This window comes from Rhamphochromis longiceps, linkage group LG16, assembly GCF_057381845.1.
Source record: "Rhamphochromis longiceps isolate RC_006_pf linkage group LG16, R_longiceps_female_GT1.1, whole genome shotgun sequence".
Taxonomy (NCBI): domain Eukaryota; kingdom Metazoa; phylum Chordata; class Actinopteri; order Cichliformes; family Cichlidae; genus Rhamphochromis; species Rhamphochromis longiceps.
The window spans coordinates 39,473,450-39,496,017 of NC_140572.1; the positions used below are offsets into that span (position 1 = coordinate 39,473,450).

Sequence of the window (22,568 nt, forward strand, 5' to 3'; positions counted from 1 at the left end):
CAGATGTGTGTCACAGGTTGATCTGGCACTCGGCCAGAGGTGGCGCTGGTTGACTCGACTCCATGTTAGTGCACAAAGTAAACTGCCCGCTGTAGTTGTGAAGCAAAAACGCTGAAACCGGAGAAATAAAACGTGCGAGGGGAACGGTAACGAGTGGTGGAGGCCCCGCCCGTGCTTTTATTTTGAAAACAACGCAGGAACAGAGCTCCACGAATTACAGACGTCCCGTGTCTGCCGGTGTGGAAGTTTCTCGGTCCGTGGGTCCTCTCAACAGCGCGATGTCCGCCGCCCCCCGCCACAGAGTGGCTCTCCTTCACGGCTTCCTCTTCTTCTTCTGCGGTAAGTCCCACACCTGGTTGCGTTTGCGTAGCATCCTAGCCTCGGTCCGTGCTGCTGCTTTACTTCATATAAATCAAATCAAATATATTTGAGATTAAAGGAGCTTCGTCTCAGCCCGCAGCTGTGCGCACATCATGTCAACAAAGTCTTCATTTGGTGTGTTTCCCTTTAGTGATCACAGCTTCTACTGGTGTGTGAGGGTCGGCTCGTGCAGTGTAGGGTGACTGGTCGATAACTGGTCGATAACTGGTCGATAACTGGTCGATAACTGGTCGATAACTGGTCGATAACTGGTCGATAACTGGTTAACAGTCGGCCAGTGTGAGGCTTGGTGGTGCTTTATGGTTTAACGGTGGCCATAATAGTTTTACAGGGAGTCATTTAGAGTCGGTCAGCCTGGATGAACCTGCAGGACTCATGACTGTCATGACAGGTTCCCAGTGGTCACATGGGTTTAGTACTGATCTGTTTCAGGTGGCTGCTGCTGTAACGCACAGCTCTCCCCGTCAGTGTGTCTCTAGTATTTGTGTGCAGACTCTGGTGCTGTGTGAGCTGCTGATTGTTGTGTGGATTCACTTTCATTTCACTTTGCCTCAGTGTGTTTCTCTCTGATTCATGACTTGAGTTTCACTGTGAGTCTGAGGCCACGCCTGTGTCAGTGGCGTGTCTCTGCAGGCTGAAGGACACTTCCCCTCCCCTCCTCAGGCACAGATCGCACAGACACCGTTTCCTGTAGTTGTGTGCTTGCGGTGGTGAAGGCTGGCACGTCGTTACTCAGGGCGGTGAGCCGACACCCTTTGTTGAGCAACAGTTTCACCTTGAAGTTGTTCTGCTTTGGATTCGCATCAGTAACACGTTTGGCACACAGACCCCCCCACTCAGCTCGCTGTCACTGCACTGCATTTAACTCATATACACCATCAACATGTCCACGCTACACTCGCTTCGAGTACGTTTGATGCTTGCAATGAATTTTCCCGTGTTTCTGGTCCTTCAAAAGTTCAGCAGATCTCCACCTGCAGGGCTGAAAAACGTCAGCTCTGAGGAAACATCGAGTCAGCTTTAAAGCCACTGCAGGAGTCCCGGTCTGAAGACTCGGCCTGTGTTTGTTAAAGCAGCTGTGAGCAGCTGTGTGATGCTTCCTTTAGATTCCTTCTGCTGCGTACAAATAGCTCTGCTGTGTATAAAAGAGTAAAAGTGGTGAGAAAATCAAATCAGTCAGTTCTGTCCCACACAGTCAGTGATTTCACAGCGGCAGCGCGTTGAAACATGAATATGGGCTCAAAATGTGGTCATAAATATTTTGTACTTGTAAAAAAGATTTGTGTGTGGACTTAGAAAAAAAACCCTGCAAGTTACAAGTACGGATTTTTGACCCCATTTTTCTTCCTTTCATCTGATTGGTCAATGTCATGTCAATCACAAATGTAACAATCCAATCAGAGAACAGATGGGTTTGGCTGTCGAGGGGCGCTTTTTTGAATTGCAGGTCTTTGAAGGGAATAAATGCCCTTTTACATGCCAACCCAGCGTTTTCCTTCATCACCACGAAGGAAAACAGTCTGGTTGTCTGAGTTTGGTGATTTTTGTGTCACAGGTCTACGTGTTTAATACAGGGACTTCAACAGAGCTGCGGACCGCGGGGTGAGGGGGGGCAGTGTTTTGGAAATGACAGTCTTCATCACAAAGCTTTCTTCGTTATGAATTAGCATACATGTTTTTATTGAACATTTGAAGAACCAGCAAAAAAACCAAACTCTTGTAGAGGACATAAAGTCAGAGATAGAAAAGACAAGGAGCAGGTGCATCTAGTACAAGTAGAGCTGCTGCAAAAACCCACAGAGCCCAGCAGCCAGCAACAAATTCTGGATCCTTGGCTTTTAGTTAGCAGTTAGCATTAGCAGCACATCCTGCGTCCGATGTGAAAGGACTTTTATGCTGCGCACTGTGACTCACAGCAATGGTCCCGGGTCAGCCCTGACTTTGTGTTAAACTAATCCTAAAGTAATGATGGTGTTTCTAACCACTGATATACCACAACTTTATCCTTTCAACAGCTACTGCAAGTTAGGGGACCTAGCTGCTATCGGATTTTTATATAGAGATCCTCCAGCTTCAAACTGTATCACCCTTCAAGGACCTGCAGTTCAAAAAAGTGTCCCTCCGACAGCCAAACCCATCTGTTCTCTGATTGGATAGTTACATTGGTCAATGTCATGTCAATCACAAATCAGATGAAAGGAAGAAAAATAGGGTCAAAATTCGTATTTGTAACGTGCAGGTTTTTTTGGCTAAGTCCACACACAAATCTTTTTTACACATACGAAACTGATTTACAAGTACAAAATATTTATGACCACATTTTGAGCCCATAGGAAGCTCGGTCTTTATCCACAGTTCCTCCTTCACTCTCACGAATGCTTTCTCGCTCATATTTTTATTCTGCTCAGAAACACCTGTGCTTTATTTTTGTCCCTGGGGCTGCTGGGTAAATAATCACTCTCACTCCCAGTGCGGTCAGGTTAGTCGCAGCACTTCCTGTTCCTCGGCAGACGCTGTGCTGGTGTTTTTACTCGATGTGCAGACGCTTGTTTTCGTGGCTGATACGATTATTGTTATTCTGATCTAGGGCTGTTTGATATAACCATATATATCGGATGGCGATATAAAAACGTCGATCGTTTCATTTTACGCTATCGTTTGTTTCGTGGTGTCGTAAAATAAACTGTTTACAGCAATATGTGTTCATGGTTCTGATGTCACTGTAGTGGCTATATTCATTTATTAAAGTTCTCTTTCTCTTATATGTAATATCACCACACTACAGACGGACAAGCGCCTGTTTTTATGCGTTGTCGTTAGCAACAACGACAGTAACAGCATCGCGTGTCCGCTTGTTTATGTTCCACATAAACCTTTCACAATAAAGCTCAAGATCCTGTTGAGACTTTTCAAAATAAACTGAATCACGTGAAAGAGCAGATTATTTACGATGAGAAGTAAAAAAAAGCCGCCAGGTGCTAAAAAATCAACCTTAGACTCAAACATCAGAACAGGCTTTTCCCCGCAGCACGCCGTGTGATAAACACTCACAAAGAAAAAAATGTATCGTTTCATGCATCGTTAAAACACTCGACTCCGGGTAAAGGACGCGCAGCTGGAAACACTTCACGCAAGTCGAGCTGCCCGAGATTCACAGAATTTACAGAAATTGTTACATTTTTGTAATTTATATCGTTGTCAGGACGATAGAATTCTGATATCGGGATGTGAGATTTTGGTCATATCGCACCAGAGGAGGAGCCAGACATTTGAAACACCCGGGGCTTAGCCCTAAAGGGTAGTATGCATGTGGGATTTTTTTTTTTTTTTTGAGGGGGGGGTGTAGAAATGACTGAAAGATTAATAGGCTCTGTTTTGAGTTTTGTTCAAAAAAGAATGACTTCATATAGGGAAATATATATATCACACATGCAGGACACCTTAAACTAGTTTTTTAATTGAGCAGCAAGACAGAACGAAGTCGGGGCTGTATCAAGACACAGGGACTAAACCCCAATTCAACCAGACCCAGAACTGATCCAGAATTAAAACAGGACTACAACAGTTCAAAAGCAGGATTACTGAGGACTTAACCAAGACATAACCACAATCAGAACTAGATGATAGTAGCACTAAAAATCATCATAGACCTGCACTACACTTATTTTTTAATTCTACCAAAGTACAATATTTAGATTGAGAAAAGTTTATATAATTATTTATCCTTGTTGTGCAAACAAGCCTGCAGAACTTAATAAATATAGAATTTGAAAAATAGCAAACCTAAAAAGAAACACTAGGTACGAGATACATGAGTACCTATGATACGGTGATACTGTTGGTAAACAACCATTTGACTAACATGTGTGTCTCACCTGCTCTTGTTCATCTCTGTTCTGTCCTCATTCTCCATCTCCCTCTCTGCTCCTCTCTCTCCCTCTTTGTGCTGACAATCATCAAATATACAGTTGAAACCAGATATTTACAAACTCTTCAGATCAAAACACAAACACTTTTTTAATTGTAACATCAAATCAGACTAAATGTTTATTTTTTTAGATTGATAAATATAAAAACATATTTGTTAACTTTAAGAGTAAAGAGAGAAACTGTCTGTGTTTTTTAATTGCAAATGGCACCAAATTGTATTCAAACTGAGCCACACTTATGGAGCTCCACGATTCTTTTCCTGGTGTTTTGGTTGACATCTCTTGATTTTCCCATGTCACAGAAACAGGCTCTGTGTTTTGCCTTATATGCATCCACAGCTGTGCCACCAGTTTACTCACATGGACTCTACTAACCTATCAGAAGCTTCTTCAGCTCAGAATGGAATCGTCTGGAGTTTTCTTATTAATTAACAATAAACTTAGTGTACATGTACTCCTAAATTTAATGAAAGTGATAAAAAATAGACAGCTCTGTCTCTCTTTATTCTGACATTTAACTAATTCAAAAATATATTTCAATATTTATCTAAAACAAAAGTTTACTCTAAATTGATGTTGTACAGTAAAAATGTTTTATGTTTTCTCCCTAAAGTGTAAATATCTGGTTACAAATGTGAATATCCTGCTGTGTACTGAAATCCCTCTTGTTTTGCATAGAAATATACTGAACAACATACAAAGCATAATATATAAAATAACATTTACCTGAGTTTTTTCTTTGAAAGAAGCCTCTAATGTCCATTCTTATATTTCAGTACATAACTGAAACCGAATTAGTCGGGGAGGGTAAGAACTGAAAATATGAAATAAACACACGTAAGCTAAGACTCTCTAAAAAATAGCATTTGTTCGGCTTTTCATTTCGCCATTTGTTGATTCACTTGAAGAGCAAGTAAAATAATATTGGTCAAGTGATCAGTTTGATATCAATCTTTCGTGATGCACCGTCATATTTACATTATTTGTACGGTACGAATGATTTGCTTTGGTACCTGCTCAAACTTAAGCTCTCCTTAGTATGGCTGGCTCCGTCTCTCCAACAGCGCACTCACGGGCAGCAGCTCCCCCCGCCCCCTCGCTCAGTCGCTTAGTGCCTGAGCTTGGATCATACCAATATCAGGGGGGGATTCACGCACAGTAGTAAATTCCCACAGTGTGCACTATGTGCTTTGAATATTGTGTGTACTTTTTGTTTTATACAGTTGTCAGCCAGGCATCTAACTATGAAAAAATTACACTCCAAAATACCCCGGGCTTCTGACAAAACAACCCGGGCTTAAGCCCCGTAAGCCACCCCCACGCTCCGCCCCTGTATCGCACAGCTCTATTCTGATCACAGCCATGTGGACCTGATTTACAGCTGCGGGGCCAGCAGCTGAGGACGAAGGAACAACATAAGGGTCATGTGACAAGTTGATGGCTATTTTTCAAAATAAAAGCCTCAGTTAGTTATAGGACCTAGGGATGGATAATTGGGGAGGGAATCAAACACGGGGTTCATGTCCCAGACTGAGGTCACAATGACCACCTGTGGACACCTGAAGACCGAGACTAGAGGCAAGATGGCGGCAGCTGATCTGCTGCGTGTGCACGTGTTACAAACCCTCAGACACACACACACACACACACACACACACACACACACACAGCAGGGCTATAGACTAACGTTTACTTCTGTAACTTGTCCTTTTCCCCATGTGTCTGCGATGACACCTGTAACCTGGGTGCACGTGACATCATTACTGGAGGTGGGGTTTATTTTCAAGCCATTTGAACTTTGAACGGAACATCTTCTTTGGGAATATCGTAGGCAATGTTAAACCTCATGTCGGCGTCCTCTGACGACCTGTTTGCTGCTGCCTGAAAGGCCGATGTCTCGGGACTACTTCCTGTGAGGTCGCGCTGACGACACTGAGCTGGAAAGATTTCTGTTTTTCTCTTCGCACACACATGTTGACTTTCTCAGAGAGAGAGCGATATAGAACGCATAGTATGCAAACTGTTAACCCCACTCCAGCCAATCCCCCGCTGCCCCGCCCTCTCCTCCCTGCCCCGCCCCTCTCCTCCCTGCCCCACCCCTCTCCTCCCTGTGCAACAAGCAGCAGGCACACCTGGCAAACAGAGTGAATATCTCTGATTGGTTCAGACCACGATATGAGCACAACGTATGTCTGTTGTTGACCACACAGAGACTTTCTCTTCTTTCAGCTGGTCGCGGTCTTGTGACCTACGATTTTTTTTCAGTCGCACCTTTGAGGAAGTAGGTCACATGTCTAGAGCCTTGCACACACATGTTTACTTTCTCAAAGACAGAAACAGAAATCTTTTCAGCTCAGTGTGTCGTCAGCGCGGCCTCACAGGAATCAGTCCTGAAACATCAGCCTGATTTGATTACTGATTGATTGATTACCAATAATTAGCATCAGGCCTGAGGAATCCTCATTGATCGGTCCTGTCTGATATCTCTTTTTATTTGGACCCCGCCCTCTAACAGCTGGGGTTGGATGGCTCTTATAATAGAGATTGAAAATGTGACGTCACTCAGGGGTAAAACCGCAAAGAATTCTGGGAACTTGTGGCAAGAGGTACTAGCGCACGCAGGCTTTCAATTGAACTCAGTTACACAGCGATAATAAGAAACCCAAAAAATGGCAAGAAGCTGTTGTATTATTAACTGCAATAGCCGGTCACATGACAGCCACAGGAAGCCGACGGGTAAAGAGAGTGTTTTTATCGGATTACGTCGTTGAAGAGAAATTGTTCGAGCCATGTTTCCGAAGTAACAAAGACGCGACGGGTGGCCTGGATTGCAGCCATTCAAAGAGCAAATATAACGTCTCAGAACACTCCAGCTCACAGGTTAGTCTGCTCCAAGCATTTACACGAAGGTCAGAGTTTTGTAGTAGTTAATACGTCATTTTTCTTAACATAATTGGTGAAATAGGTTACAAGCAAGTCTGGCGCTGAACAGAAATTGTCGCGCTATGCTCCTTTTATTTATTGTGCATAAATAGTGAATTGTCCTGACACAGTATTGCGTTTCGCTTCTGTTATTATGGTACATTGACAAAAACATGTACTTTTATTCACAGGATAAAACAGGTTTTTTGTATCACTAATTGCCCAGTACGATTACAGCATACAATATTATTGTCACTGCTACATTTCTGTGATGCTACCAGAAATTATTTCCACTGCTAATTAATTACCGTTGAGCTCAAAGGTCCTATTAATAAACTGTTAACGAATGTGTATTTATGACGACGATTTGTGAGACTGGTAAACTTATGATACGTACGATGGTCTTTCGTTCTACACGGTGCATTTCAAGGTCCTGCACCCATCCGTCAGTAAACTGTACCTGGGCTTGTTGCAGTGACCTGAAGTTACTAAACTTCATGAGTGTATGCACTCACTCCAAGAACCGTGTAATTATAAATCTGAGCGTGGTGAAAGTTGGGCAGCACGCTAACGTATTTTGTCCCTCTGTGTGCTCGTAAGGATCTAACACTTTCACTGGTTTGATTTTTTTCCTCGTATCTTTTCTTTGACTTTTCATCAAGTCTGTCTTTGTACGGACCGGCATTGTTCTCCTTCGTTTTGTACAGAACCTTTTTAGGGGACAAAGAAAAAGCAAGAATTTATTGGAACCGGAGAATGAACGTTTTGCGGTGCTGCAAATGCTTGCATTTGATGCAGTACTTGGATTGTTTTGCCACGAGTTCCCGGCATGCAATGCGCGAAAATCACGTGGTCTGTCAATCTCTATACAAACAGAAGATGAATGTGTGTCACTCTGTTTTTGTCCTGCAGGTGGAGCCGATGGATCCGAGGTGCCGCCTCCTCAGAACGTCATCACGAAGACCTTGAACACCAACTACACGCTGAGCTGGGACTGGCCGCCGGGCGCTGCAGGGACCCACGCCGTCACCTTCACCACGCAATATGTGCCGTAAGTCTGAGAATCACGAGGGCGGGGCTTATTTACCTGTCAGACGGTGGACACAGGGGGCGTGGTCCACCTGAAACATGTTTTCTTGATTCAAATTCAAATCAAATTCAAATTCAAATTTTATTTGTCACGTACACAGTCATACACAGTACGATATGTAGTGAAATGCTTGGACAACTGCTCGTGACCTAAAGAGAACAAAAAAGGAAAAGGCTATGAATAAGATAGGAAATAAATATGAAAAATTAAAAAGGGTAAATTTAACTAGGAAGGAATAGAATATAAATTAAGGTTAAAAATGAAATAACTGTACAACACAAATTAGAATGAAGGGTAAATTTAACTGGGAAGAATAAGATAAAATATATAAATTAAAGTTGAAAATAAAATAACTGTACAACAAAATACACAATATAGAACTATATAAGAATGTATGAAGAAATCTAAATATAAATAAATATATACACAATAACAGCAGCTGTACAAGTATTAACTGGAAATGAAGAATATAGTGACCAGTGTTGTGCAAAACCAAAGTCCAGAAAGTCCAGTGTGTGTGTAAGAACCATATGTGTGGGTCAGTACTGTGTGGTGGTGTGATTGAGAGACCGTATCGCCTGCGGGAAGAAGCTCCTCCTCAGTCTCTCTGTGTTGGTCTTCAGGGAGCGGAATCGCTTTCCTGACCTCAACAGAGAGAACAGTCTGTTGTTGGGATGGCTGAGGTCCTTCACCATCTTCCTGGCCTTGGTCCAGCACCGCCTGCTGTAGACTGAGTGCAGGTCAGGGAGCTCGGAGCGGATGGTGCGCTCAGCTGACCGCACAACCCTCTGTAGAGCTCGTCTGTCCTGCATGGTGCTGTTCCCGAACCAGGTTAAGATGTTTCCCGCCAGGATGCTCTCTATGGTGCACGAGTAAAAGTTCCTGAGCACCTTGGAGGGCAGTTGGAAGTCTCTCAAGCGTCTGAGGTGGTAGAGACGCTGTCGGGCCTTTTTCACCACGGTGTTGATGTGACAGGACCATGACAGGTCCTGCGTGATGTGAACTCCGAGGTATTTGAAGCTGTCCACTCTCTCCACTGGGCACTCGTTGATGACGGGGGTCTGGTAGTTCCTCTCCTGCTTAGTGCTGAAGTCCACTATCAGCTCCTTTGTCTTACTGACGTTTAGAAGGAGGTTGTTCCTCTGGCACCAGTTCTCCAGATTCCTAATCTCCTTCAGGTAGGCCGTCTCGTTGTTATCAGAGATCAGGCCCACCACGACGGTGTCGTCAGCAAACTTGATGATGGTGGTGGAGCTGGTAGTGGCCACACAGTCATATGTGTACAAAGAGTACAGCAGGGGGCTCAGAACACACCCCTGGGGGGCTCCAGTGCTGAGAGTGGTGGAGGCTGAGACATGTCCGCCCATCCTTACTGCCTGTGGTCTGCCAGTTAGGAAGTTGGAGATCCACTGACACATAGATGAGCTGAGTCCCAGATGCTCCAGCTTGGTGGTGAGTGTGGAGGGAATTATGGTGTTAAATGCAGAGCTGTAGTCTATGAAGAGCATTTTAACATAATTCCCCCTTCTAGTGTCCAAGTGAGTGAGTGATGTGTGGAGGAGATGAGAGATGGCATCGTCTGTGGAACGATTTGGACGGTAAGCGAACTGTAGTGGGTCCAGTGTGTCTGGTAGTGAAGAAATGATGAAGTCTCTGACCAGGCGTTCAAAGCACTTCATCACTACTGAGGTGAGGGCTACAGGGCGATAGTCATTGAGAGAAGCAGGGTGGGGTTTCTTCGGGACAGGAACAATGATGGACTCTTTGAAGCATGTGGGGATCACCGACTGAGATAAAGAGATGTTGAATATCTCAGTGAACACAGGAGCTAGCTGGTATGCGCAGTCTCTTAGGATACGACCTGGGATGCCGTCTGGTCCTGCTGCTTTCCTGGTGTTCACTCTCTTGAAGGCTCTCCTTACTTCATGCTCGGAGATGACGAGCACGTTTCCGGTGCTGGCAGTATCTTCCTGTCTGCAGCCGTTAGCGCCGCTAACACTAGCATTGTTGGAGACCTTAGCTGCAGCCTCGAAGCGAGCATAGAAAGTGTTCAGCTCGTCTGCCAGAGTCACGGCCGCGTTCGTCATACCGGTTGTTGGTGCTTTATAGTCCGTTATTGTCCTTAGTCCCCGCCACAGGCTCCTAGAGTCACTCTGTTGGAGTTGTGACTCTAGTTTCCTCCCGTAGCGCTGCTTCGCCTCTTTCACCGCCCTCCGCACGTTATATGACGCGGCTTTGTACGGGTCCATGTCCCCCGTCATGAGTCCCGTGTTGTAGGCAGCGGTGCGGGATCTCAGAGCGTCGCGGATGGTTTTATCCACCCACGGCTTCTGGTTGGGAAACGTTGTGATAGTCTTTGTCTCCACGGTATCATCCGCTAGTTTCCCGATGAATCCCACAACCGCTTCCGTAAACACGTTGACGTCATCGTCGGAGCTGTTTCTGAACATGTCCCAGTCTGCGTCATCGAGTGCGTCCTGTAACGCGGCCACCGATTGATCTGTCCAGCGCGTGACCTTCCTCTGAACCGGAACTTCCTGTTTCAGCCTTTGTTTGTATTTTGGCATGAGGAAGATGGCGGCGTGATCAGATTTGCCAAACGGGGGGCGGGATTGTGCCTTGTAGCCGTCCTTGACCGTAGTGTAGCAGTGGTCCAGTGTCCTTTCACCTCTGGTGGGGCAGGTGATGTGTTGATAAAAGTTCGGCGCTGCGCGTTTGAGGTTGGCGCTATTAAAGTCCCCCGTCACAATAAGCGCAGCGTCCCGGTGTTGTGTCTGGTGCTGTGTGAGTGCCTCATGCAGCTCGCATAAGGCGGTGACCGTGTCCGCTTGTGGTGGAATATAAACGGCACTTACAATGACCGATGTAAATTCCCGAGGTAGATAAAAAGGACGACGCATGATGGACAGTAGTTCCAGATTTGGTGTGCAGGAGCGTGTGAGAGGAACAACGTTCGCACTGTTGCACCAGTTGTTGTTCACCATTAAACACACGCCGCCTCCCCTTGACTTCCCCGAGTCCCGTGTCCTGTCCATGCGGTGAACCGAGAAGAACTCGGCCGGCTGGATGGCGTGGTCCGGCACCGCTGGGTTCAGCCATGTCTCGGTGAAGCAGAGGAGATTGCAGTCCCGAATGTCTCTCTGGAACTTTATCCTGGCCCTGAGGTCGTCAAGCTTGTTCTCCAGTGACTGGACGTTGGCGAGCAGGATGCTAGGCAGAGGTGTGCGGTGTGCACGAGCTCTCAGCCTGTTCCTGACGCCGGCTCGCTTCCCTCTAGGCCGCCGCCGCTTCCCTTTGTTCTCCCTCGAGATCTCACTCGGCCAGCTCGGATCCGGAGTTAAAAACTTCGAATTGTGAGTACATTGTAAACCAATAGAAACAAGAGTGTCACTGTCATACCTAATGTACCCAATGGTGATGATTTTGCCGATTTAGAAACGCTGAAAACTAACTTAAAAAACAAAGACAAAGAAAAAGTGGTCGGAGCAGTCGTGACGGCAGCCGACCTCACCGGCGCCATCTTAAAGAAGATTCAGGTTCAAACAGGTTTGAGCTGAGAGAAACTAACTGTGAGCCAGCTTTAAAGTCAGTTACCATGGTAACACAGAGCGCTGCTGAGAGGGAAACCAGCCCTGAGTAAAGAATGACATCATCAATGGAGCTGTGGCACCGGGATTCACCATGGCGACGGGCCGCTGTGGTAACTCTGCTGCTCTTAACATTAAACGTAGCCTTCCTCCAAATGGAGGCTCTGCTCCTTATCCCGCCGTTGCCATGGTGAGCCATGGTATCGGGCTCGCTTTCATGGACTCGGGCCTGGGTGAACTTTGATCGGCTTCAAAGTCTCTATCGCCCCCTGGTGTCTGGCTGGAGTATAGGTCCTAAACCCCGCCTCCTCCATGTTAGCGGATGGGACTGGGGTCAGGCTGATATAAAACAGTTCTCCTCAGATAATTTTTTCCAAAAATTCTTTCTTACATTATCAGTAGTTCTCATCGCACTGATTTGTGTTCAGTTGGTCTCCTTTCTATTAAGTTTGATTCTAATTAAACTTATAATGCTGTTAAAAATCATCACAACACTTCTGACTCGCAGTCACGGATAAACTTGCGTCTCTCTGTTTGGGAGTAGCAGATAGAGCGTGGATGCCGAGAGGAGCTCCAGCGTCCCGACTGTTTCAAACAGACAGCCTGACGTGTTCTTCAGTAAACTGGACTACCCGACAGAACAGAGGTAAGTTAAATGTGTTTGTAAGCTAATCCGTAACTAACGTCCTTAGCTAGCTAGCTAGCAGAAACTCGTTTTTTAAAGTGCGTTTAGCTAATCCGAGCAGGTGAATGAATTTACCCTGACTAAGGAAATGAAGAGAAACGCCCCGGGCCGCTCAGTTACTAACTAACTACCGTTACTGTACTTTTAGACTGTAAGAGCAACAGGACTCTGCTTCAGCTCCTGTGCAGAGCTGATTATTAAATATGTGCAAACAGCAGCATGTTTTCTGTCTCCTGTCACATCTGTAAGGACAGGAAGACCAACTTATAAAAAAAAAGCTTGCACTTCAGTAACCCCCATTAATTATTAATTAATCATATAACTGTACCAAAGCCCAATATTTATGTGCTGATACTGTTACGTTTCGGTGTTGTCAGTGTTTTGCTTTTGCGTGACTGTCATGTGTTTCCTCTTTTACTTTGAAGGTCTGTTGTTATCTTAGTGTGTTCAGTTTACATTTTCCCTGTCTCGTCAGTTCTAATTTGCCCCAGCTGTGTTGCCCTCCTGTGGTCCATTCCCTAATTGCTCCTTCTATGTATTTAAGCCCTGTGTTTCTGTATGTCATGGTCGCGACCTCCCCCGTGTTGTAAATAGTTTGGTGTTTTGTTATAAATAAATAGTCTGTTGTAAATACTTTCGTTATGGGATATTTTCGTTTTGGGGTTTTGGTGGAGAGCCTTCGTGGTTTTATTTTCTTTATCTTTGTTTTTCTACGTTGCACCCCGGTTGCCTAGGCCGGGGTGTAACAGATACCAACTACGGCCACTTGACAGCTTAAGTTAAAATGTATGTTTAATTTTTCCACTTATGACTTTTGTTTAAAATATTCAGGTTAAAAAAACAGTCTGAATTATTGTTAGTGAGGTATGTTCACAGTCACGTGCAGTATTCTGTACAGCTTAAATCCTTGAGGAGAAATAATTGAAAGCATTAATGTTTGTTTCTCAGTTCTCAGGCAGCAGGTCACACACTGCTGATAACACCTCCGTGTGTTGTGACCAGGATGCAGCAGCAGACTGAACCAGGACTCAAACCTGCTCCATCATCTCATCTTTGCAGATCTCCATTTATACAGCACCGACAACTCAAAGGTGAACATTATACTGGAAAATCTGTTAGTATATAAGGCTTATTTTAATAAACAGCTCTCTGTCAGCAGAACTGTAGAACTGAATAAATGTAAGAGAAGAGCTTCAGATCCTGAGTGTGTGAGGACAGAGAGGCTCAGCTGTATTTCAGATCTGAGGGATAAACCTTATATTTCAGTTTGTGGCGGTTCTGTTCTCTTTGTGATTGCAGGAGCCGTCCTCAGATTCAGACCTCAACACCACCCAGTGACAGCAGACAGATCATCCATCATGTTCACATGTTAACTGCAAAACTAATGACAACAAGGTTAAAGCACCACATGTGCTGTCAGTGAAAGCTGCAGCTGTTTATTGATAAAGTTAAACACTGACTGTACTCAGCTGCATGAAGAGAACATGATGTTTTCTCTGACACAATTAAATAAAACCCGATGAAGGTCAAAGGTCGTCACTTGTATGTTGAACTAAAAACTTGTCGTCTGGGATCCTTTCACTGTTTTTTGCCAGTGGTGTGTTATTTACCATAAGCATCTACCATCGCAGAGTCCAGAGCTGCCTCCATCCTCAAAGACCCCACACACCCCCAGACTGTTCACTCTTCTGCCCTCGAGACGAAAGTTCACAAGTGTGAAATCCAGAACATCTCGACTCAACAGACTCCTTCTCCACTGCTATCAGACTCCTGAACAGCTGACCTATTTTAGCAGTAATAATAATTTTTGCACATCAGGTCATTTATCCATGCTATTTGTATTTTATCTATTTGTACACATTAACCAGCATCTGTGTGTGGACAGCAGAGAAAGAAAATGCTTTTCTTTGCACACATGACAACAAACGCTTTGAACAGACAGCTGTGGGTGGGTCCCTGCTCGACTGGACCAGCACTGCAGCGGGCATTATTCATCTCCACAGTAACTGTCAACTATAGACCTTTTTGAAGAAACCGTAACAATAAGTTGAATAGTTTTCTTTACCTGCATGGCTCAAGTACAGCTGCCAGCTTTTGGAGGTTTACCAGCTCTGATGGAGTTAAAATGACCAGCTCGTGCTTTTGTTTGTCTACAGCAGCAAAAACAGCCTCTTGATTCTTTAGTAGAGAGAAACCACATCCAGTGTTGAACTCCACCGTGTGGAAACATCCTCTGTGAGTGGCTCTTTCTGTTGCCCCAGACTTGTTTGCTCCTGGTGTAGTTCCTCCATATTAGCAGGTGCTGTCTGTAATCTTGCTTTTCAGTGTCATAAAGCTGTTGAATTTTACTTGAAATAGTCTTTCAGGCAGTTGGAAAGTTGGACCACCTGACGCTAACTGTAGCACATGTTCTAACCCCCTATCTTCTCCCACTGATAGTGGTCTACAGCCCAGAGCAATCCATTGTGTAAGTTTGTCCAATGTTGACTTACTAGTTTTGGTCCTGAAGCCAGTCATCTCATCAAGTTTGGGCTGCCGACACCTTTTGTTGGTACTCGACTGGTAGCGCTAACAGCTCCCACAGTTTCTGTGCCCGCTGCAACAGGTTTTGCATTTAGATGGTACCATAAGGTGGAAGTGCTTCGGTGGTATCCAAACTCCTTTTTGCACAGTTTGTACAAAACCACGCTTTTATCAAGGCTTCTGCTTGGTAGTCTTTTGAAATGAAATCTGCCTCCAATCACTCCTAGCAACGCACTTTCTTATGACACTTTAGCTGTGTCCAATTCAGGGACCGCATGCTTCGGAGTGGGCATTTGTAGACCGATTGTGTCACAGCGACGCGACGAAGGGTGTCCCAATTCGAAGAGTCCTCAAAATGCGGTTGACAAATGCGCCCTTCAATTCCCCAGATTTGAAGGCTGGGTCCAGTGTAGCCTTCGTGACCCAATCTATCCCACAATTCATAGCGTGGTGGTGGGTGTGGATATTTTTTTCGGAAAAAAGTGGCAGACGGCTGAAGCGGAGCGGCCGAAGAGTAAACTTTTAAAAGTAAGTACTGAATATTATGTCACTTATTTATGTTGTTTAATAACGAAGAACATTAAAACATTGCTGTTGGCCACATGTCGGCAAAGTTATGTGACATTAGTGACGTTTGTACTAACTTTGTTTTAAAGCCTTTACTTTAAAGTATACGCCGTTCAATAGTCGACCTTAATCTTACAGAGAATCTGATGATTCTGTGGATAATTAAAGTCAGTCATATATCCACAAACACAACAGGCTGAAAGTCAGTGATGCTGCTCGGTTTGCAGTCCTGAACATCACGGCACAAGCAGGATCCACTGCACTGTTAATGTGAGCTGTGTTACATTGCTGCCTCTGTTCGGTGGTGTCGAGCCAAACGGACTTTAACGTGTGTTTGAACGAGCTGACGGTTCACTCGTTAAGCTGAAAGAAAGATGCTTTAATCACAGCAGTCACACATGTGTCCACTGCACCATCTGGAACTCTTCTTGTTTACACTCGTAATAACACAAACACTAAATCCTGCTTCTCTGTGCTGTTGTGTAGCAGTGTGTACACCTGAGACTGTCACCTGTCTGTCTGTCCTGCACTCTCTCTCTGTTTCTTTCTCTCTGATTGTGGAATAAAAGTATAAGATAAGATAAGATAGAACTTTATTAATCCCTCGGGTGGGTTCCTCTGGGAAATTCGACTTCCAAAAAGCACAGCAACGACCGAAGTTACAGTTACAGAATTGATATATATATATATATATATATACACACACACACACACACACACACACACACACACACACACACACACACACACACACACACACATATAAATACAGAGACAAATATAAATAAAATATACGAAGGGGATAAATAGAATAAATAGGAATAAAAAATAAAAATACAAGTGAATTGCACATTTCAAGTATTGAGGTCTATTGCACCATTGACGATTTACAAAGGTATTGCACAGTGAGGTGAAGAGGCACTACAGCTTAGTTGTTCCCCCCTCCTTTGTCCTCCCTCTCCCCTCCAGAGAGGAGTTAAACAGTTGTGTCAGAGCCTTAAACAGTTGTGCGCCTGTGTCAGTGGCGTGTCTCTGCAGGCTGAAGGACACTTCCCCTCCCCTCCTCAGGCACAGATCGCACAGACACCGTTTCCTGTAGTTGTGTGCTTGCGGTGGTGAAGGCTGGCACGTCGTTACTCAGGGCGGTGAGCCGACACCCTTTGTTGAGCAACAGTTTCACCTTGAAGTTGTTCTGCTTTGGATTCGCATCAGTAACACGTTTGGCACACAGACCCCCCCACTCAGCTCGCTGTCACTGCACTGCATTTAACTCATATACACCATCAACATGTCCACGCTACACTCGCTTCGAGTACGTTTGATGCTTGCAATGAATTTTCCCGTGTTTCTGGTCCTTCAAAAGTTCAGCAGATCTCCACCTGCAGGGCTGAAAAACGTCAGCTCTGAGGAAACATCGAGTCAGCTTAACAGCCTGTTTAAAGCTCTGATATCTATTCTGTGTGACTTACAGCAGTTATGACATGGTCTGATTTTCTCACCCAATAAAGGAATATTTCATATATCAGTCTGCTCTTCATTCTATCAGACACAGTTACCACAGCTCGTACATTTGCTTTTTACACATATATGTAAGCACTGAGCCAAATTTAGTAATGCCAACGTATTAAAAGAACAATATTTGGGGGACTGACTTTTTCTCCTTTTTTCTTCCTTTCTTTTTTTCTGGGGTGTGTTTGCTACTATTTTTATTTGTTTGTTTTTGCTTGTTTCTTTTCCATACCTTTCTACTGTGCTGCTTACACTAACAAAGTGCGCTGTCAGTCTTCCCTTCTGTTTTTGTCTTTGTGTTTTGTTTCTTCTTCTCTTTTTGTCTATGGGGTAGTCACTCTTCATTTTGTCATTTTATTGTATTCTTGTGTGTCTTGAAAGGCGCTTTTAAATAAAATGTATTATTATTATTACAGCTCGTGTCCCGGCTCGTGTTTCTCCTCTCTGGTTTCACTGGAATTCATTTGAGACGTTTATTAACCACCTGGCCTGCCATCATGTGATCACATAAAGACCTTTTAACTCCTCGCTGGTATTTTAATACAAGTTTAAGTGTAAGTCAGAGTGTGCTCCATGCCTCAGAGAGCCGTGGAGCAGCCTTCCTCTTCATAGTCTTCCTCCCTCGTCCCCATCATCCTGCTTCCACAGGCGTTAACCTCCCAGCCCCGACCTATGAAACAGACACGTTTACTGAAACACGGCTGGTGTGTTGCTGTTGTAATTTGATTTTATTTGAATGAAAGCTCTCCCTCCAGACCCGCCGAGTATTCGGGGAGGAGCGAGCGAAGACAGAACACAAAGAAAGAGCAGAAGGGTTTAATGTGTTTTCATGTTCATGTCTCCTCAGGAAGCACCAGCTGAAGAGGAAGACTCCAAACTGGATCACGGCGTGCAACCAGACGTCACACCGGTCATGTGACCTCACACGCTTCAAGCTGTTATTCATCGGCGACTTCATGCTCCGGGTGCGAGCCACCGTGGACGGGCGGCACTCGGAGTGGGCGCAGAAGACGTTCTGCCCCTATGAGGAGGGTAAGTACTCGGCTTTCCAGGAAGTGTGACGTGCACATGCTGCAGCAGCGTGTGAGCTCACAGCCTTCGCACAGTATCGGTGCAACAGCCGAGAGCTGCGCTCAGCAGAGATAAAGATCTCCAGCTTCAAATATGTGACTGTGAATCGTGCGTCCATGTGTGAGGCTCTCATCGCTGCAGTAAATGAACCAGAGTCAGCCAAGCAGTCACAGAAAGTCTGTGCAGGTGTTCACTAGTGATGTGTCCTGCATGTCGGTAATGTCGGGGGAGTTTTGGTAAGCGTGTATCGAGGCTTGCTTTGATTACGTATGCAGTGACGTTCGAGGCCTCGCGGGCAGTCCGTACCACGTGACTGATTCAGGAACTGGCTCGCCGGTTTGCGCCAGATTCGAAATAAAATGGGCAGCAAAACACAGCTGATTTCCACCATCACTGTGTTGTGGAATTGGATTACGTACGTGCTACATAGCTACTTGAGCATTTCTTCTTCGATGGAACCAGCAAGAGATTTTTTTTTAATCTCATCTCTCCTGATAAAGTATGCACACAGTAATAAATATCATGATAAGCACCATAATATAAGTAAACAACACTACAGATCCTATAATCTGATTTCTGTCTTTCAGTTCATTAAAAAGTGAAGCGCCACACACTAGTTTGTGTCATTGTCCAGATGTACATAAGCATGATTACACAGTTACACAATCATACCAAAACTCTGTCCTCATAGTTTCCACTTTCTCTTTTGTATCAGACATCCTGAGACAATATTCGGGATAAATAACCATGAAAACAATTTATTTATTCCATTTAGAGGTTTACACATCACATCATTATAATCACAGAGCCTGTTTCACTTGAATTGTCCACTTGATGGCGCAGTAGAGCAAATGAATCATCGCAATGCTTCGAACCATGAGTCGACCAGTTGGATGGAAGCTTCAGTTCATCACGAGGCTTCATCTCACCATCAGTAGTGTTCATTACACATCCTGGGACCTGAGCTCACCTCTTATCTGAACCGCCTGTGTCTGAATCATTACTGCAGGTATTTGCTTACCTGAGCCGTCAGTTTGTTCTTCCTCACATCTGCAAATATGCAAACCGTGCAGCAGAGCTCTCTGCAGGTAGACCAATACAACGTACGCCTGACGAATGTTGAGGATTGGTGGCTCTCAGAGAAGCTTCCTGAGATCAGGATGGTCCCCTTCAGCTCCGGTTCAGACTGTGGCAGCAGCTGTGTGGGGAGTCTGCAGTTATGCAATGACTGCTTCAGCAGGGGACGTCTGAAGAGCCTCGCTGAGCTGAAGACGATCAGAAATGAAACCGTGAGCGAGCTTTTCAGCGTCTCGCTCGTCAGAGCTCTCGCCGTCGCTGACTTCAGTCCAGTCAGAGTGAAATCCTGGTTTCTGTGTTTCTGTCTGTGTCCTCAGTGAAACCGTCTGCCGTCATGGTGGGAACCTCCCCAGCTCCAAGCACACTGGCATAACAGAGCTGTAGCAGATGGAGTGGACTGTTAGAGAAGCTGCAGCTTTGATTTTGTCCAATAAAAACGTCTCTCCACATCTGTCCCCCTCAGCCTTCATCGGTCCACCTGATGTGACTCTTCATGTCACTGGGACATCTTTGGAAGTCAGCATTAAAGACCCAGTGTTCAAGCAGTCAGAACTGAGGGAGACGTACACCTCGGCCACCTATAACATCACCTACTGGAAGAGCAGCTCGAAGGAGGAGGTGGGAACGCCGGTTTGTAGTTTGGACCTTGAACGTGTAGAAACAGTCAAACACAGGAAGTTAGTGATGTTATGGGCCGGGACTGAGAGCCAGGCAGCTGCAGTTCACTCATGATTTCAACCACGTTAGCAGTGAAATGAAAACTCAACATTAAAACAAATCAAAGATAACAATAAAAAAAGCATAAAAACTAAACACTGAAGATTCACTCAGTAATAACTACATGTGTAATTACATCTTTGAACAATTTTCTTAAACTTATCATTAATCTGTTAAAAATAGGCAGGAGCGGCTTTGTGGTTTGTAGAAGCTGTTTACCCACCATATTTGAATACAATGGCTGGGAAAGACATCATGTTTTACATTCGTGGCCAGAGACAGCTGAGGTAAACAGCACTGACAGCCTTCCACAGGCTTGGAGGTGGACGCGGTCCAAACAGTAGCAGGAATACGGCCACAACCGTTATGATGTACAGTCCAAATTTCATGTGTTTGATCTCTCATAGAAGCATGTTTGTCCTACAGCAGCCACCGTAGTTAGAGCTACGCACTTAAAGTGTGAGGGGTATCTTAACAAGGTTCCAAGTAGAGCTTCAGCATGCAACAAGAAGAAATGTGACACAAAACAACACTTGAACTGAAACAGGCTGTTTTACACCAGTTTAGGACCACATGCCTTTAAAAAGCCAAATCTGTGCAAAAATGTGGATTCATTTCATTTTCTGTCAGGTGGTCACTGCCATGATGTTCTGATGGCAAAGGCAAAAAGACTTTCCCTTGTTGAACGTGGTCGGGTTGTTGAAATGCATAGGCAGAGTCTCTCGCAGCACGCCATCGCTGCTGAGGTGGGACGCAGTAAGAAAGTCATTTGGAATTTCTTAAATCTTAAATAAATTCTTAAATGATCCTGAGGGTTATGGAACAAAAAAGTCAAGTGGAAGACCCAAAGAAACGTCTCCAGCACTGAGCTGCAGGATCCACTTGGCTGTCCATCAACACACTGGACGATCCTCGACCCAAATTAAGGCTGTTACTGGTGGCGACTGCAGCCCCATAACCACCAGACGGCATCTGAGACTGAAGGGCTTCAAAAACAAAACACGTCTTCAAAGGCCTCGTCGCCTTGGACACAACAGAACTGACCGTTTGGACCAAACATGGGACGTTGAAAAGTGGAAGAAAGTTTTATTCTCTGATGAGAACAAATGTAACCTTGATGGTTTCCAACATTACTGCCATGACAAGTAGATCCCACCTGAGATGTTTTCTACACCCCACAGTGGAGGGGGCACCATAATGCTCTGGGGTCTTTTTCCTTTAGTGCAGGGGTGTCCAAACTCTGGCCCGCAGGCCAACTGCGGCCTGCGATCCACTTTTAATTGGCCCGCAAGTAATTTTATAAATAGAATAGAATATGGCCGCACTTCAACTTTTGCCTGAGTGTATTGCACTTCTTATTTTTAACACCAGGGGGAGCTGCTGTTGATCAAGGCAGTTGCTCCACCAAAAAGGACAATCACAGAAGAAATTTACCCCAAGTTATTAAACATGGCAGAACCAAAGAAGCGAAAAGTAGAAAGTGAGTGCAGAAAATTTCAGACATGGTGGGAGAGTGAATTCTTCAAAGAATTCAAGGAGAAGTGTCTGTTTGATCTGCACTGAGACTGTGGCAGTTATGAAAGAAGATAATGTACGACGTCATTATGAAACCAAACATCAGGCCTGTGCAGCCGACACTGGTGCTGAGCCAGAGCAGGAAGTAAAGCAAAGGGTAGCTCTCCTGCAGGGTCAGCAACTGTATTTATTTCGTGCTCAAAAGGTCCAGGAAAAGGCTCCGATAGCCAGCTATGAAGTCGCCCAACTCATCGCGAGACATGGCGAGCCTTTTTCAGATGGAGACCTCATAAAACACGGCCTCGTTAAAGTCACTGAAATAATGTGGAAAAAGTGCAGAACTTCAACAACGTCAGCGTGTCCAGAAATCCAGTCGTGCGACGCACTGAAGACTCGTCAGCCAACATTAAACTGCACCTGTCTGATAAAGCTGTGCTTTTGATTTTGACTCCATCGCAGGCGATGAGAGCACCGACGCCACAGACGCCGCACAGCTGCTAATCTAATTTTTTTTGCGGGGAGTGGACGAGAGCACGAGCGCTTTAAAAATATATCCCACAGTACCCATGTGTTAATGTGCACATGCTTCAAATATCAATAATGCGCATCTTTCTGTCACTACCCTGCTTTTGAGCACCACTTTCTTATGTGCGTTTTTCTTGTTAACACACAGAGCACACCGCTGTGCACGGCGCACGCACATGCAGTCAGCTGATCTCATCTGACGCAGATCTGCTCCTTGATCAAGTGACATCACCAGAATAATTTACTAAAATGATGCACTCCTGTTATTAAGCCCAGTTCAGTCTGTTAATGTTGATAAAGGTTTCAAACAGATGTTAACAGCTGTGTTGCTGAGCCTAATAACTTAAATAACAAGCTTGAAATGTACCCGTCACATCTTTGTTTTTTCTCTGTGCTGTAAATCTTCTAAGAATAAATCCGAGGCTGTTGTGAGAACGAGCTACCAAAGCTTTGTCTGAATAAATCAATAA

The 22,568-nt window shown here is 44.9% G+C and overlaps 1 protein-coding gene across 2 annotated transcripts in view; it reads left to right on the plus strand.

Moving 5' to 3' along the window:
- LOC146651681 (interferon alpha/beta receptor 1a-like) overlaps window positions 1–22,568 on the plus strand; it is a 27,525-nt gene continuing 4,957 nt past the window's right edge. For both annotated transcript variants that reach the window (XR_014907833.1, XM_085383571.1), the window contains exons 1-4: window positions 1–339; window positions 8,145–8,283; window positions 18,041–18,225; window positions 19,805–19,959. Coding sequence is in view for 1 of the 2 variants with exons in the window: in XM_085383571.1 (XP_085239697.1) it covers window positions 279–339; window positions 8,145–8,283; window positions 18,041–18,225; window positions 19,805–19,959 (540 nt within the window). In the remaining variant the exon portion in view is untranslated. The remainder of the gene's footprint in view (window positions 340–8,144; window positions 8,284–18,040; window positions 18,226–19,804; window positions 19,960–22,568) is intronic.